Source organism: Anser brachyrhynchus, assembly GCF_964034855.1.
Source record: "Anser brachyrhynchus genome assembly, chromosome: 1".
Lineage (NCBI taxonomy): Eukaryota > Metazoa > Chordata > Aves > Anseriformes > Anatidae > Anser > Anser brachyrhynchus.
In genome coordinates this window covers 92,907,295-92,925,756 of record NC_137694.1, presented here as the reverse complement: position 1 = coordinate 92,925,756, position 18,462 = coordinate 92,907,295, and the positions used below count along the sequence as shown (strand labels likewise).

General features: G+C 38.6%; 1 protein-coding gene across 3 annotated transcripts; it reads right to left on the bottom strand.

Annotated features, from left to right (window-relative positions):
• Nucleotides 1-323: 323 nt before the first annotated feature.
• Nucleotides 324-18,163, bottom strand: IFT57 (intraflagellar transport 57). 3 transcript variants are annotated; one of them, XM_080576470.1, is made up of 12 exons: nt 17,984-18,115; nt 16,325-16,394; nt 15,691-15,853; nt 14,608-14,726; nt 13,570-13,660; nt 10,214-10,282; nt 9,580-9,702; nt 5,443-5,514; nt 4,716-4,847; nt 3,634-3,696; nt 1,890-1,956; nt 324-770 (listed from the first exon to the last, which is right to left on the bottom strand). In XM_080576470.1, coding segments are annotated over exons 2-12 (1,080 nt in total). In that variant the 5' UTR covers nt 16,327-16,394; nt 17,984-18,115; the 3' UTR covers nt 324-591. The 3 variants fall into 3 exon arrangements, with proteins under 3 accessions (XP_080432596.1, XP_080432595.1, XP_080432597.1); XM_080576469.1 differs by lacking the exon at nt 16,325-16,394 and having other exon boundaries at nt 17,984-18,163; XM_080576471.1 differs by lacking the exons at nt 4,716-4,847; nt 16,325-16,394 and having other exon boundaries at nt 17,984-18,162.
• Nucleotides 18,164-18,462: the final 299 nt, after the last annotated feature.

Here is an 18,462-nt window from a genome sequence, read left to right as displayed (position 1 = left end):
ATCCACCCACCACAGAGCTAAGGAACAAAGCAACTCCATGGACAGACCAAAGTCGTGCAGGGCTGGGAACAGAATCCACGCTTCATGTGAATGTCAGATGCAGTAGAAGCTACTTCACACTAATCTTCACTCCAATGTCAACAATTAAATACTTTCTACTAAGTGTAAGTAAATGGCAAGAACAGACATTTTAATTCTTTTCAAATCCCTTACAAGCAATTTTCTTTCAGCACTGTAGAATATCAAGATTATAGGCTGTCAGTAACATTCTATAGATATTCACACTCCATAACATTCTCCAATGAAGCAGAGAGACACGTGTGTTAATAAGAACTAATTAGTGTATTTGGAAGGGATCTGCAGTAAATCTTTACAGCACAAAACTAAACATGACTCTATGTTGAGTCCAAAGTGTTTATAACGTTACTTTTAAAAAGTGTGTGACAAACATTTTGTTAAAAAGAAAAAAAAAAAAGAGAGATAAAAAATAACGCCCCTCTTTCCCCAAACAAAAGGAAAACCACCAGAATCACCAAAAAGCAAACAGTAGAAAATTGCATTTTGGGCAAACCAATTGAGCTCCAAACAATTTTAATAGGCACCTACTGTGGGTTCTGGAATCATTGTCGCATGCATATCTCTAGTCATATTGGATTTCTCTTTCAGCTTTGACTGGAGTAATGTGTGCTCCATTACACCAATTTGAATGTCCATCTGAATGGTTTCTTGCTTCAATTTTGTTAAAGCCTGTTTAATCTTCACTAGAGGAGCTGTCCAAGAAAAGATAAATAGTGCAACTTTGTGTTAGATGACTTAGCACAAAAGCATTATTTTCTATAATTCATTCCTTAAAATTGAAGAGTTGAATGAACAAAAGGGTGTTCTACTCTAAAGACTTGATTGTACTGATACATCATTTTTAACATGCAAGACACTTTAAAAGGTAGAAATGGCGATGACAATTTTGCTGTCTTCTTGACAACTAAGATCTGTAAAAAGATGTGCATAAACATTAAGATAGGCTTGTCAATGATGTGTTTTGCTCAGCTGAAAGCCTCATCCCCACAGCTGACTTGGGGTTTGATAGAGAACTGAAGACATTTTCAGTAGGAGGTCGTTTTACCTGAGAAAAGTTATTATAATGTTTTGTGCTCCATATGTTACTTCTAACCCCTCACTTCCCTCTAACATCACCCTATAGATGCTGCTGCTGTATCTTACAGCTCCTTATAATTCTGGGCTCTGGAATTTATCCTGATCCTTGGCTATGCCATAATGCTGTTAAGGTGTCGAGAGGCAGCTGAGTAGCTCTTTCACAGTGAAGCAAGGCAGCATAAAATTTCCTTATACAGTAACACTTGCATCTACTTAAGTAAATTAGCTGTATGGTTTACAGTTAAATACAGATTCAGCTTGCATATTTAGCACTACTAGAGTGTGCATCAATTTATTTTTGCATTCGTACCTGTTATATGTTTGCAGCAGAATGTATTTATCAGAAAAAAACACAAACCACCGAATTCCCAGATAGAGGCATACTAATTCACATAGGTACATTGCTTTAAACATTAAAAAAATCCAAACACCAAAGCACCAAAATGAATTTTTTCACTGATTCCAGCCAGCCTTAGTCAGAGAATCCAATAGCTACTGCCAGTAATGATTTGAGAGTAAAAGGGCTTTTACCTTCTATAGACTTATGTAACCTTTTCAAGGAGGGCTAGATGCCTAAGTTTTCTTAGACACCTTTCAAAATTTTAATACCAATATTTCAGACTAGTCACTCATTCTGGTTACGGTGGTGTTTTGTTTTTTTTTTTAACAGAAGACCAACCATGCATCTTTCACTGAGAAAACAGGTGGATGGTTTGAGATGGAAGCATACTTACCACCATCAGTCATACTGCTTCCTTTCTCTTCCGTTTCCTGCTTTACTCTCTCTAATACTTCTGTAATCTTAAATTAGAGATTTTTTTCTTAATTAAACAAGTTGAGTGAAAAGTTAAAAGAGAAAACAAAAAAACTCTCTCCTGAATGTGTCAGTTAAAAAAAAAAGAATTAATCTATCTTAATTGTTGTATACAGAGGAACATTTTTTTTCAACATTATTAAAATTTTAATTAGCCTTTAAAAAAAAGTTGTAAGCATTATGGCAGAAAGCAGTGAGTTTTGACCAAGCAACATGGTGTTACTGAGAATCCAAGTGTTGCAGCATGATGGACAGACAATAAGAACTGTTACCCCCACAGACCATGATTCACCAAATGACCACAAGAAATGCTCTTCTAAAAGTGGCAGGACTTGGCAGGTGACAGCAGAAATCTGAGAAACAGCTCTGCAGCAAAAGGCAGTGCAGCAGCCAAGCCTGCTGGCACTGGCAATAGGTAGGTAAAATCCATGCATGAGGAATAAAATTACATTTCAGCACAGACTATCAACCAGTTTGCCTTTGTAGATGACAAAGAAAAAGCAACTAGGTGATTCAAAAGTAGAGTCTAGGTAACAACCTACTATTTTTGCCTTTAATATAAAAACGGCCTTTCATTAAGGTTTCAGTAAGCCTTTTTCATTAAGAAAAAGAAACATCACTGCAATTTCATTGCATAGCTGCAATGGTACTGGTATTGCCAAGTGGGATGAGATTTGGTTGCATGCTTGAAAGCAGATCAGTAGTGATATCTAATGTGTCTAGCTTAGCTCAGATACACATCACTGCATCTACATAGTTTAAAGGCTACCGATAGCATACTTTTCTTTAATAATCAGCTAATATTTTTCAAAGCACAAAAACATTACAAATCTGATGTCAACTTCCTTGAGAGTCAAATAGAAAAAAAAATCTAATTCTGCAGATGCCATGCACTAAGGATTTTTTGCTAGAAAACCCTGGTTGAATGCTGTGGTTACTTAAAAAAATCTCAACTCTATTTTACAATTTCCATCATATTCCTATGATGTGATCTACTTTATGTGACTATTATAGACACTTTAGTTAGTTTCAAACAATATAATCGTTTAAAAAAATCTGAATTCGACAAAGAGTGGAAATATTTTGAAGTCAGTAAATCTAAATGAAAACTATGAAACAATATGTTGAGGCAATTAGGAGTCTGCGGATTTTTTCTTTAAAGTTGTCAGACCACTGATTAAAAAAAAAAGAGAAAATACAGTTTCAGGTGTTAATATAATTTGATTGGTATTGAAAAGCTACTTTTTAGTCAAATATTGCATTTAAATGCTTGCAAGATGACAACTTCAAATTGCTATTGTTTATTTTTACTAAAAATAAGAGTTAAATTTTTCTTCTTCCAAAGACTTTATGGACATGACTTGATTAATCCTCAATAATTCTAGGAGACAGGTTATAAAATACAGAATATTTCCCTTCTTTTACTATCTGGCAAAATAAAGAAAGCTCAGAATAGTTTGCCCAAATTCACAAGTTAAAAATCAATGGCAGCACTGGTTTAAAATTTAGGGACTGAGCTAGATTGCTTCCACTAAAAACAGATTAAGCTTTAACACAAGAACGTATCAGAAAGAACTCACTTTATAAAGCTGCAAACACTGAACGCCAACTCTCTGAATACTTTTTAAAACAAGCAAAAGAAACAATGTGAAGATATGTTTTACCTCAGAAAGTACTCTACTCCTTTCAGTTACTCCTCCACTTCCCTCCTGGTACTTCTCTTTAGCCTGTAAAGAAACATGTTTTTTGCTGTGATGACAAAGCTGAAGAAACACATGCATTCCAGACACTTTAGCATCTAATAAACAAAGTGGGTTTTTCAAACCTAAACAACAGAATCATTAAAAAAAAATAATCTGAACTTTACAGAGAGAATGTCAAAACTTTCTTATATATGTCTGTCCCAATTCCTGATCTTATCCCACAGAGTTCCAATGACGTTTATTACAGCACTATGCATGCAGGGAAAGATTTGAAACATCAGCCTATATAATGACCAACATTCAGAAACGCAAAGCTGTTTTACACATTTTAAGTAACAGCCCTGATACACAGTAAGAAGTAGGTTTCCTAATCATTTACATGAGGAAACAAACAAAGAAAATTTGCCAGAATGCAGGCCAAACTGAATTCTGAAATCCAGAACAGTTCTTTCTCAGCAATAAATTAGTCTAGAAGTTTCTTAAAGTTCAACAGTGAGATAAACAGAAAGCACAGAGGTCATATTTTGTTAGTCTTATTTTAATGTTGTAACCACAAACAGGAGGGCTAGCCAAATGGCAGCTTATTCAGGCTTCCTAACCAAAGAATCAAGTATCTTCACAAACACTAGACTATTGGCATAAAAACTAAATGAAGTAAACAAGTAATCAGAGAGCTTTATGTAAGTTAGCATGAGTAATCAATGTAAGAGATGAATGCTGGACTGAAACTGCAGTTTTTCCACTCATCGCAGATGTCTGAACTTCACAGGAAAAGCAGAACTAGCAATTTACTAGCTGCTCAAAATTGGCAACAGATTTACATAATATTCAGGCAAGAAAACATTTACTTTCCCTTGCAGAATACTTGAATAAAAATTGCTAATTTAGCTTAAAAAATATATAATCTGACAGCCAATCAGCATCTCCCATGCGTTATATCCAAAAGCAGAATTCACAGATAACTCCTCCAATTCTTTGCCTTCTCCCTCACTTAATAGCAAGTTAATACTAGAGAAGGCAACAACAATAGATCAGTGCATTACCTCACTGAGCAAGGCTTGTGCTGAACGGTATTCTTGAACCAAATGCTCCAACTGATTGTTGATGTACTTTTCCCTGCTATTGATCTTTTCCAGTGTTCTGCTGATTTCACTATGGAGTTTGTCCAAGTAACCCTAGAAAATCATATTCTGTGTGTTGACAGTATACAAAAAATACCCAAAAAAGTATTAAAATGGTGCTGTAATTAAGAAAGAATATGGAAGTCTATGAGTGAGAGAGAAAAATAGTACAGAAATGCTATGTCTGGCCAATGAAGAGATATTCCCAATGTGGTGTTTTTTTTTTTCCTTTTCCCAGCTCTACAACACGTATTTCAAGCTTTACTGCTTCCTTTAATCTTTTCTCAAATTAATTACAAATATCAATGTTGGTAAGTTACTCTAGCAACAGTATTTAAAAGTGTTTTTTTTCATTAGCTGTTATTTTCAGATTGTATTATTCCATTCTTCCCTCTGCACTCAGGACATACTTATGCTAATGCATACATTAATGAAATCTCATATCTCTGTTAATCCTCATATATACAAATCTATTTCCCACAAGATCTTTTACCAGTGCCTCTATTTCTAATCACTATTGTCATGCTTCCCTTTTCAGTTTCACAACTTTATTGCAATTAAAATGAAGAAATAAAAAACGTATATAAAATGAAAGAGAAAACAGTAGTGCAGACAGATTGGTGAAATATTCTGCATATAAAAGACATACCCGAGTTTCTTTCAAAGAAGATTCAATTCCATCCTTATGCTGATGCATTTGATCTACATGGATCCTCCAATCCTAAAAATAGATGCCATAAAGTAAACCACAGGTAAATACAGCTTTTACGTACCTCTGCTTCCTAAACAAATGCTGGTATGCAAGGAAGGGTGAGTTCTCATAGATACTACTACCATGTATCCTTCTACAACTGCCATGTTCATATCCAGATGCACTAGCTTAACGTGACGCAATTTATCAATCTCCTAAATATCCCAACGTGACACTCAGATCCATAAACACTGACATCCTCAACAATACCACAGTAGCTGTATTTTTAGAGTCTGTTTGATCTTCAAGGAACTATTTCTCCTAGAAACCACTATGGGCACAAGTGTTGAAAATACTGATTACAGATGTACTAGCTCAGCTTATTCTTAGAGAACATGCATGCTTCAAATGTCCAATAACCACCAGTTCCAGACTATCAGATCTTCTATTCCTACTTAACCCTTGCTGCTTTCATAAGAACAGAAAGAAATGAAAGAGGCAGAAATACCTGAACTTGTTTTTGATAGTGGGACAAAATTGGAATGGGGAAAATTATTTGCAGCTGGTATCTCAAAGGCAATGTACGTAGACTCAAGTATGGAGAATGAGAAACGGTGCTATTTTAACTTGACACATAGGCATCTTTTACTTAGGAATCAATTCCACTCCCCACCATTTATCACAAATTTATGCTTATCAATGCAGAACTTTTATGCCTCCCAGACCCAGAGCGCAGCTGCAGACTATGGGTTGAAAATAAAGCAGAGTAGTAGCACTGCAGAATTATTGCTATTGCAGTATTGTATTTCCAAAGTTGGAAAAAAAAAAAAAAGATTTTCAAGCTTTTAAAACTTTTTGGCACTGTACTGGTCTAGGTGTCAAGAAAACTGATGTTAACAAGTCTTTATTGCTTGAAATCAAACCCTAGGATACTTTCTTGGAAAGCAGGTACTGTAAGGGTATGCAGAAAATCACTGCTTCAGTAAGATTACCTGATGAAGGACCTTGTCAAACAGGATGATAAGGAAAAATGGGAAGCAAACCAAAGAGGCACAAGCCTGACTGACAAACAATAACAGAGACAATAACAAGAAACACACATCTTGCCAGTTACGCTATTAGGTAAGGGCATAAGGAATGCGAGAATGCTGATTTCAGTAAGATTATCTAATTGAAGACCTTGTCAAAAGGGGATGATAAGGAAAAAGGGGAGGGAATAAAAAACATACAAAGACACAGACCTGTCAGAAAAACAGTAAGGGAGACTGACAAGAAACAGACCTCATCAGTCACAGTAACCAATGAGCTATCAAGAAGCTGCAGGCATCACTTCAAAGGCGGCACAACTGCACTTTGTAACTGAAAAGAATGCAAACCTAGGAATCCTGGATATTAGGGCCAAGGGTCGGTGCAACTATGCAAACTGGTGAATGCATAGTTTGTAGGGGAAGGGGACTGAGGAGGAACAAAGCAGAGAAGAGACAGGGAGGTTGGCCATGTGTAAACCACTGCCGGTCAGCACACTTGTCTGACTGAGCCCTGTGCTTGATCACTGCAGCAAGTCCTACATTCTTATTAAACTCTTTCTTCATGGTCTTTCTGTGTAGTCACTCTCTATCCCATGTGGGTTCACCTGCTGCAAGGACTAAGTGCCAGCTGCTAGCGAGTGTGGATACAATGACAGCAACTGGAGTCAGACCCGGGGGGGCGTGGGCACCCTGTGGGCCCCTGGTGCTGGCAACTGGTGTGAGTGGGGCTCTCCGTGCCAGGAGCTGGAGTGCCACAGCTCTTGGGGGCACATCTGTCCAGGCCCTGTGGCTTGTGTTCAGGCTGCCAGTTACGGGGTGACCAGCAGGAGTACCTAGAGGGCCAGCAACTGGAGTCAGGCCAGGGCTGTAGGTGTCCCTGTGCCTGCAGCTGGCACGAGTTGGGTCTTGGTGCCAGCCACTGGAGTAGGTGAGGGTCTCAGCCACTGGGGCTGTTGGCTAGCAAGCATCAAGACGCACCAGTGAGCAAGAAGAAGGGCAGTGAAACAGACAAGGTGGCCCCAGATCCAGGTAGGGGTGTTAGACACTGAGAAGGACCGTGCTGACAGGTGAGGGATTCATGAATGTCGAGAGAGCACGAGGTGTGTACTTTCGCTAGTGAACTTCAACCTTTATTAGCTGAAGAGAAGGAAGTGGGCTTGGCTGCCTGTACTTAATGTTTTATGGGAGTCCTATAGGTGCTGCTGAAGATAGCGCCTTGTTTATGGTAGTGTGTAGGTGGCCACGACAGCATCTTCTGTGTGCGTGTAATATCTGCTTAACTTCACTACTGGCTGAATCTGCAAACAGGAAAGCAGCAGCAGCATCCATCGGTCTGGATGAGAATGCCAAGGTCCCCCAGGCACATGGGGCTGGGCTGCAGGACGTGAGCAAGAGGAATTCCCAGGCCTGGAACTCCTGGAGGGTGTGACCACTTATAATGTCTCATAACAGGAACAAAAGAAATCCTGGATTAAAACAGCTGCACACTTAAACATGTGTCATCCTTCAATCACAGGCAGTTCCACTGATTTGAAATGGGGCTATTCCCCTTGCACATAACTACCAAAGGACTGGTGCTTCTGTCTCACCACCTCAGATGAGCACAGCTGAGCATCTCCAACAGCTGTTCAGCCCATAAGCTCACTTGCTGGCTACAGTTGTGCTGCTGCCCACTATTCTCTTCAGGAACAGAATAAAGTTTAGTAGAGAAAACATGCTTATACTGTGTGTTGAGGTTTACGTTTGCAGCAGACTCAAGATTTTTTTTCCTGCTCTGGTGACAACTGTTAGCTATTTGCCAAACTTTGCAGTATTAAAATAAAAACAACAACATATACACAACTCCCTACCTCCCATCCCTGCGAAGAACTTCAAAATTAAGTTGTAGTTTCTATTGCTGTCTAGTTAAACCATTAACCTCTCCTGGTACTATGGATATATGCACAGCTTACAAAACATAACATGATGCTTTTCTTACAGAATGAAAAAAGGCCAAATACTTCTTTTATTTCTGAAAGCATGAAAGTACAGAAGTTAGAAAAAGACGAATCATATTTTCATATTCATTTTGGTGTATTCCTTAAAGCCAAGGAACAGTGCACTAAACTGGAAGCTAGCAAAACTCTGTTCCCACAGTGGCTTTACTTTTTAATGTATATCTTTATTAAGCTTTAATTTCTTACTGTGAGAATCAGGAGTGTTGCTCTCTGTAACAGATGGGCTTGCCAAGGACTAGAGGAAGGTGGCTCAAACCAGGAAATTCTTCACATTGAAGAATGCAGTGTAGCATAACACAGGGAAGCAATTTAACAGAGCATTGAGAGCTTACTCTATTTTTGGCAAGACAGTTATCCTTCATTGAATTCTGAATCACTGCAGACTGCTCCCAACAATCCAACTAGTTGGGCCACTACAAATGAGCAATTTCAATACTGCACTGATCTATGCATGTTATATGAGCTCTTAGAAAGAATGCTTGAGGCAATGCCAGGAATAAGTCCAAGGCTTGGATGTTGATGTGCCAAAGACAGATGTCTGCTTCTGAGATGCTCATTCTAGACTCCTTGGAATAGATTATGGAGAGAAATACACATTTTTCTCCATAGAGAGAAGAAATGATGAATTTCATCTTGAGGTAGCTATCTGGCTAGGTAGGTAAAATCAACTGAAAAAGTACTATTTGTTTTGTTAAACGTAAGGAAAGCTCCTGATCAGAGGTACAGACCTACTTTATCATAATTTAAAGTTCAGCAAGAGGAATTCCATGAAATCAACCTTTTAAGTAGTTGAAAAATTGAACAGTTGTAAAATAAGAAGCTCCTCGGTTGTCTTCCAGGAAGATGTTTTAAGAGCTGCTAGACTGAAGGTACAATTTTTCGGAAGTATTTAACCATTTTAGAAGTTTCCACTAAATAAATATACAGAAATAGCATTGGAGAGTCCTTTACTCCCAATTCTTGGCATGACAAAAGAAGAAAAAGAATTGCAAATGGTAAATCAACAACACTGCTGATTCAAACTGCATTTTAATCACCATGCATACAAACAAAAGTACACTCTCACATACCTTATTGTCAGTCCTGACCGTAACTTTCAGCTGTGGAAGCACACGTTCCACTTCCAGATTCCATTCTGCCGCATCTGTCGTGGACTGTAAGATTTCTTCTTGTTTTGTAGAGTCATTCATGTCCTGCATAAAAATCACAAAGTTTATATACAAAACATAATCCTCATACACAGTGATAACTGTTAGAAATCATGTTAGGATGGCTTACAGTGTTACAGAAAAATACATATATCCACTAGAACTACAGTTTCAATTGTATTTTTAATGCCCTTCTTTGAATTCTTAAGTATTAGGAATTAAAATAAATATACTTTCTCACCATGTTTAGAATTCAAACTAATAAAAATTATAATGCATTCCAGAAAAAAAAAGAAAAATAATTAAATTATATTTAAAAACTATTGCCATGCTTTTTAAAAGTCTCTGCAAAAACTATTGCAAATGTTTCTATCAATGTTGTAGTGATAACTGTTTAGAAATTGGATGCAGTTTTCTTTTAAAATAAGACGATTTATTTCAGTTGGAAAGTTTTTTCAAGCTTGGACTATGTATGTATTTTTGGACTTCAACCAAAATAAGTTGCTGCTAAAGATGTGCAAATGTCCCAAGGGAGGAGTGACAAGTAACAACCTACCGATCTGTAGGTTTGTGCCTTCAGAACATTCAGATCAATGAAATTTTCTTCATTGTCTGACTCTTCTTCCTTAAGAAATGTTGTAAAGAGACATCAGTAAATAGCGTACAATCTTTCTTCAAAACTTTTATTTGCAGGAGCACAGGCCAAGGAGTATTAAATTCAAAATTTCTGAACAAAAGACTTGGGAAGTTTTTGATAACAGAGTTTGCATTTACTTAAAATCTTACAAGTACACAACATTTGGAACAAGCTAGAAGACAAAAGCTATCCCACATTTCTCTGGAGGTGCTACAGTATTTGAAAACTAAACCAACCAGCTAAAAAAACCCCTCAGCTCCATTACAACAAATGGGCCATTAGCAAGAACTTACAGTTACCTTAAAACTATTATGCTTCGTATAAAATTTTGCAGTAAAAAACAAACCAACCCCCTCCCCCAAAAAACCCAAACCACAGATCCTTCAGTACAGATTAGTTGCATAATGAAGCCATATTTTAAGCCTGCAGAATACTGCATTTCATACTGAGACAATCAATTTGTTTCGTTGCACATTACACTGCACACTGAGCTGATAGTTTTAGAGAATTATGTATTAAAGGCTCAAATTGCATTCATCAGTGACAATAATCAGCTTAAAGACCATCACTGCACAAGTAAAGGATGTTTTTCCTCTTTGTTATCCTCCACTCATCTATACTGAACTTCACCTGCCATTTTATCACCCATGCATTTCACCCTTGTACAGTTCATCCTACTACAGTTAACTTCTCAGTCTGCTGTTGTCTTTTCCACCAAAGTTATATTTAATCATTCAACTTCCTTCTAGACAAATCACAAGCACTGCAATAACACTGGTCTGAGTGTAGAACCTTTCGTGACTCAAATAGTGAAAACCTGGGAGCTTATTCCTGTACCTTACATAGTCTTTGTCTACCAGTGACCACTTCCCCTATCTTAGTTTATTTTGGCACATTTGGACCCTAGCCACCTGAACACTTGCAAAGAATTAATGGTGACTAGATTAGGAGTATCATTTGCTAAATGAACAATATGCATCTGTGCAACACTTAGAAGAATGTATTACAACACTACCAAAACAACAGCAATAAAAAAGACTAATTATCAGAACCAAGGAACTAAATTATAAAGATTGCCTTGGGCTGGCTACTACTTCTTCATCTAATTCCCCAAGATTTTCAGAACTAGGCTTGTCTCTGTCAGCCTCATCAATTTTATTCAGAAGAATCTAATCTAGAAGAACAACCCAACAAACTCATCATTAGCATTTAACTACTGGAAATACTGCTAAATTAAGTTTTGGATACAACTAATACAACCAGGACATATCAACATATTGGCAGCAAAAACGGACTGGGAAAAGGTTTACATCTTCATATAACTAATCCCTGTAGAGCCATGAGGGGCTCCAAGAAGTAGTTACCTGCTTGGTATAAACCTAGCTCAGTGGTTTTACTAAAACAAAAATGAAGAAGGGCTAATGGACCATGTTAGATGTGAAAATTATGGACTAGGATACTACCCGAGAGTAAATCCAGAGGTTCTTTGAAGGGTTTAAGGTGCGCTTTGGCTAACTGTTTCCTCCCCACTTCCCAATATAAACAGCTTAGACCTTAACAAGAGGAGGGAACGAGCAGGCAGCTGACTGTTTTCGTTTTTTTGTTGTTGTTTTTTTTTTTAAAGCTGTTTTTTTTTTTTTGAAAGTTTTTAGCCAACAGCTGACATTTCCGAGGCTTGTTAAATATGCAACATATAATGTCTCTGATTGTTCTCAGAATTATTCAATAATTTTTTGGGTCAGCTTCAAAGCCAACAAAAATGCAACCAGACAGCGATACCCACACCCTAATACTTGCATATTGTATGAAACTTAAGAATAGAAGGATGGAATTTTTCTTGGCTAATAAAAATGATAAAAATAGCACAGTACTTAAGAAAACTGTAAGAGAAGAGAATCAAACTCTTCAACTGTTACAATCTTGTAGTCTATTGTGGCATATAAACTGGGACTGCAATCAGAGCCATATGGTAACATTACTGACACTAACTTTTATGACCTTTAGTTTTTCCCAAGCACTTGAAAAATGTGGACACAAAAATGGGACAGCTATGGCATTTTTATCTAGTATTTCTGGGCCTTAACTCCACAAAACTGTCTTCCCTGCAGGTAACTCACTGACCAAGCAAGCGAGCATTTCCAGGGTCACAGCTTTCAATATTTTGGTTCTGATCTAAATTAACTTTGTACAGAAACATCAGATTTTGGAGAAAACAGATGTGAAACGAACTCTTTTTTGTCATTTTCACTTTAAGCATCTTTATATAACTTCACTCTCCTGAAAAGTCTTAAGTCAGCAGTAAAGACTCACTTTGAGAAGACTGACAGAGGCCTGTGAAAATGATGAAATCTTGTGATCACATTATACCAGTTTACAGACAGCGAGACTCCAGCTCTCACAAAAATAATCCTCTGAGTAAGTCTTTCAACAGGAAACAACTTCTGTTCAACATCCATCCAGCATTAAGCGCAAGAAACATATTTGAATTTACAGGCATATTTTGTGGATTGTTTCATAAACGTGATGACATGACTGCAATTATTATAGCTAAAAAGCAGGAATAAATAAAGAAGTTGATTCTCAAGCATTGCCATCTTGCTGAAAAAAGGTACAGAGTCTTATTCTGCTGTCAAAAGTGATGAGAGAATGTTAATATTTCATTCATGGAATACATACTGATGCCATGACCTTTCTTTTCAGAAACAATTCTGCAACCTTTATTTGTGTCTTCAACATTGTTTTTAAACAAATACTCAGTTCCCAGAAGTTCTTTTCCACCTACCTTGTTCCCAAATCTTAAGACTAACTAAGTGCCAAAGATACTGTTTCCTATTTGCACTGAAATCTGAGTAACAATAGTGATCACTTTATTAAGTGCTGGGCAAATTTAAATCAGATATTAGCCAACTCTGTAGATGTGGATTGATTCAAGTTTTATTTAACATCAACAACAGCTTGTTTCAGTAGAAACCAAACAATTCTCAATCTATGTAATTCAATGTATTGTTAGATTCAACCTCACTTTATAATAATTTAAACGCACACAATAACAAATGCTCTGTCCTGAAGAGTAAACCACCTTACCTGAAAAGAACAACCCTACAGAGAAGGTGATGATGCAGAACAGAAGATGAACGAAAGAAGACACAGGAAACAAAGGTGATGGAATAACAAGTAGAAAAGGCTTCTTAAGGCCAAACAAAATGAACAGCAAGTAAAAATTTCCTCATGGTTGGCCAATACTAATATAATGAAAACCAGTCAAGTAAACCTACCACGACATCCTCTTCCAGTTTATTAAGTGTTAATTCTGCATCATCTTCTGTTATTTCTTCTTCTTCTAGCTCTTCTGTTGGATATACTGGTCTGAAATAAGTTCAAAGAAGAGCTGACCTTATAAACACAATAAATTGGAAATACTTCTGTAAATTGCGCCCAAGCAAACAAAAGATTTCATGAGAAGTAAGGATGACATGGAAAATGACTAGACAGTCATTGTTTCACACATATAAACAAATGAAATTAATGTTTGCCCTTAAAAGTGATTTACCTTGGGCTGTCTTAACAGTGAGGGTTAGTTATTATGCCAAGCAGTACAGGATATTCACAATGCCAAGACATCCGGGGGATTAAGTTTTCATTCATTTTCTCCTTTGGTCTAACTCTTTAAAATTCTAGTCCAAATCCCCACAAACTTAATTCTGGCTTAAAGTGGAACTTGTGTACTAAACAGAGGTAACAGTAAAGTATTATGGAGGTAGAAATTAATTCGCTCTACCATTTCAAAACCCACCAGACGGAAGGGATGAAATCAATAGTATTTTTAAACAAGTTTTCATACACTTGAAATTATTCGTCATTTAAATTCTCTGAAGATTTCCTTTGGATTAAATACTCAAAATTACTGTAGTCTGCTTGTAACCTGATTACATTCTGTGCGTACCTACAGCTGAAGAGATCAACAATCTATCTATTGATTGATAGGACCTAAACAGATGGATACTATTCATCCCAAATGTCAGAATAACAAGCAGCTACACACAGGAAAGTGACCAAAAAGAGGCAATCGGTCAAATCTTTATTAATTAGTTAAGTCTACTAAGGGCCCAAACTCACCCTTGCTGGTAAGAGACTAAATTGCATGAAATTGCATTACGGACTACTTTGTCCCACTTCTGAATTCTGCACCTCATGAAACATCAAGTAGAAGATTTCTGGTCAATATTACGTTTTGTGTGCCGCCCTTTACAACTATTTACATTTGTTCCTTGGAAGATAATGCATAAGGGAGGATTCTTAAAAGCGTACTGTACCTTTTCCAGCTAAAGCCACTGTATTTCAAGGCTTCATCAGCTAAACAATCAAGAACGTAACATGCTTGCTCTCCATAACCTGCTTTTAATTTTGAGGGAGGAAAATCCACAGGCCTTCCCTAAAACAAAGAAATATGCCGTTTACTAATGGCTACCAAACAGTCAGAGTTTCCTCCCACAGAGGTTACCAGATTTTTACACTAAAACCAAGTGTCCATTGTGATCATAATTTTACCAATGTTAATTCATATTCTTCCCCCATGGAGCTCTAGTCATGCAACAGAAGGGAAAACAGAACAATTCAAGGAACAGATGCAGTGTAGAAATCTTAAAGCACCTGGTAAGAAGACACTCATAGTGAGCAGAAGAGTCAGAAGCTGCATGAGAGCTAGACAGTCAAGCACAAAAGTGACACCCTGGCAAGGTAACAACAGGTACAGAGGAACTCAGGTACAGAGACTTAATTAATGGCTTTTCAATGCTGCCTTGTTTGTACCAGAATTATTTAAAAATATTTTATTATTATTTATTGCTGTCTAACTACTTAAGAGAAGGGTGTTCTTAACATCATTCACAGCTGCACCACAGTAGAATCTTCCATGAGATCATTCACTTTCCTGAATGATTCACTTTCCAACAAGAAAAAAACACAACACAAACATGAATACAATTTAAACCATTTCCTTTAGCATGAATTATACTTTTGACTTTGGCAGCAGCAGGATCATAAGCACTGTAAATTTTCAAGATAAAATCTATGTATATTACACTACTACAAACAACTAGCATATGTGGCACAACAAGAAATAATCCTGATTTAATCCATTTCATAGGTTGCGGAACAAAACTAATTAGAACTATATATAATAATGTAAGACCATTTTTCGTAGTGCCAAAATATTAGCAAGAAGGTACAGACAGTATAAGCTTCTAATTAATATTGAACAAACACATAGAAAGGAAAAGTCTGTCCAGTCCTTGGGAACAGAATCAGACAGGAGAGGAAATGTGTTATTACTGATATTTCTGAAGTGATGCCTATGCTTGAAATTCACTTGGAAAAACAGCATGTTCAACACTTACAAATGAACGCAGTTCTGAGAGTATGTTTGATATTACTGCATTGGGGTCATCATATTCTTGTGGCTGCTCGAAGGGATGTCCTCCTTTAGTGATCAGCCAAGCGGCAAGCGTGCAAAACATAAAGAACTGCTCACCAGGATTAGTGGGCAGTGCAAAGTAGTGCCTGTTTAAAAAGGAGGAAAACGGTAAATAATGTACTCCAAACTAGGAGTATAGGTCAGCATAGGCTAGGAAAACAGATTCTTTAACTGACATCCTCAGACAGTAAACCATTTGAACTACATTCAGGATCTCTAGTTTCACACATAACTGCAGTAGACTGCATTTTCCACATGCAGCTTATCTGTTTCTTGCTTTGAGCAAGTTTTAATCAATATTAGACTTGTAGGGAATCAAACTAAACCTGGGTACTCCTCTCCCCTACTAGGAAGATTACGCAGCTTCAGTTAGACACCAGTAAATGAACATTTCCATATAAAGCCAAGTTACCTCTCTTATTTACCTGAACAGTCTGAAATTTTGTTGAGCTCAATTCCCTTCCCATTGAATTTTAGGGAAGCAGAATCTATCCCACTGCCCAATAATATAACACTAATTAAGAGTCAATAAATGTATCCATTCAAATGTCACTTACATAATATAAAATACTGAAAAGCTCAAAAGAATCTGAAGTCAAAGATCTGTAATCGCCAATAACTTGCAGGCTGTGAACAAGATAAGGCTTGTTCAGTCTCAGGCATTTCTCACAGGGCGAGTGATTTAGAGTGAAAGACAAAATTTAAATTTCAAAAACAACCCCTGAACAGATTAGTAAAAGGGACTGGTAACTACTGACAACAACACACAGCAAACAGCCCACTTCAAAAATGAAATTAAAATGATCTATTGCTCAAGTTTTACACCTGTACGCATGACAAGGGAAGCCAGGGTGAATTTGTCTATTTTTTTTTCTACTTTAGACCACACAGAAAAATGCTTCAGAAGTGCATACTTCTTTCTGCTCATTAAATGGAGTCTAGACATATACTTAAAGAAAAGTGTCCATAGCTGGGACATGAATATGCCTTGTTAAAAATATTTTTTTGTTATTTTTTTGTTTTGTTTTGGGTTTTTTTTGTTGTTTTTTTTTTTTGCACCAACAGACCACATGAAAACTTGAATGGCATTTCTGTGAGGATGGGAAAGCAAGCTTACTGAAGCGCCATTGCTTGATGTCTGCGTGCTGTCCTCATCCTTGCCACTGTACCAGAATAACCCTGCCGCCTGTGCCTTTCTTAACATCTCCAACTGCTCTTCCTGATAATGGCAATACATCCAGTTCCTCTGGCTTCCGAACTCCCCAGATCTCTTCCCCTTACTGCCTTCCTCAGCTAGTAGGTAGGCAAGAGACTGGTGTACAGCTCAGATCAGGAACTTGCTTCTGAAGGGATTCTTCCACTCGCCCTTACCCACAGTGTTTTGGGTCACTTCAGGGAGCGAGGTAGAGTAACTGAATTTATTTTGAATCAAACTGAACTGAAAAAATATGGTCTGTTGGCATACCTAATGAGCCCCGATAAGCATTTAGTCCATAAAATGAGACCATAGTTAGTCCCTCAAAATACACATTGTGTGTACATGGGATACTCAGAACCAAGCACTTCCCTTTGCAGACACGGCACTCGCTCAGGTGGACAAGGTCTGTTTTCCTTGCTCCACATATACAGGTGGTCAGACAGCTGGCTAAAACCAGCTTATAACTACCGAGCTCATCTTTGGGCCTCTCCTTCAACAAGAGAATTCTTGGGACTACACTTTTCCCATCACCAAACTGCTGCGTACAGAAAATTTAGGTGTGGGATACGCTGCTGTTGAACCTGGTTGACATTGTTGGATGGATCTGAAAGTCATCAGGGCAGCTAGGTGCTAAGAAGATATCGGTCGCATTACCAAAGTTTCTCCATCTCTCACCATAATAAAGTTACACCTCCTGGCAGTTCCAAAGTCACACGCAGAGCTCTTAAGCAGACAAAATGCAGGTTTTTTTTGTTTGCTTTTGTGTTTTTGTTGTTGTTGTTTTCTTTTGTTTGTTTTTAAAGCATGCCATCTGCGTGGTGGTCCCTTCTCCTCGCCCCCACCCCCTGATCTCGACGTGCCGGGCTTTGTCCCTGGCGAGGGGAGGCGCTGGCTCCGCTCCTCGGCCTGCTTCCACCTGTGGTGCCCGGCCCAGCACCTCGCCGCCCCGCCGGGCCCTCGGCCACCTGCCCACCCCAACGCCTCCGGGCCGCGGCCACATGCCCCCCTCAGAGGGCACCTGGAGAGCGGGCGCATGTTGTGTCGCCGCAGTGCCTCCTCCTCCTCGCAGCCCAGCAGCTTCAGCTTGTCCCGCAGCTCCTCCATCAGCACGAAGGCCTGGTAGGCTGCGCCCGGGCCCCGCTCCGCCGCCATTTCGGAGCCCCCCGCCGCCGCCGCCCGTAACCATGGCAACCGCGTTCACCAATCGCCGCCCGCCCCCTCCTCCGAGCCACCAATGGCGGCGGAGCATGCGGAAGTCAACGCCCAATCACCGCGCTGCCAGCGATGGGGAGGCCTCTTGGTTACCATGGAGACGGCGGGCGGCAGAAGATGGCGCCGAGAGAAGATGGCGCCGGCGTTAGGCGTCATTGCTATGTGACTGCCACTGGGGCGGGAGCAATGGCATGTAATGGCCGCCTCCAGCCCTCCGCGTGAGGCGGGACAGTTAAACTGCAGAAAAGTTGCAGAAAGTGCAGATAGCCTGCAGAAAGAAAAATA

Coding starts and splice junctions, on each gene's coding strand:
- IFT57 (XM_080576469.1), bottom strand. CDS start 18,117: ATGGCGGCGGAGCGGGGCCCGGGCGCAGCCTACCAGGCCTTCGTGCTG. Junction 4,848..5,442: donor CTTCTTTGAAAGAAACTCGG/GTATGTCTTTTA, acceptor ATGATTTTCTAG/GGTTACTTGGACAAACTCCA. Junction 1,957..3,633: donor GGAGTAGAGTACTTTCTGAG/GTAAAACATATC, acceptor CTCTAATTTAAG/ATTACAGAAGTATTAGAGAG.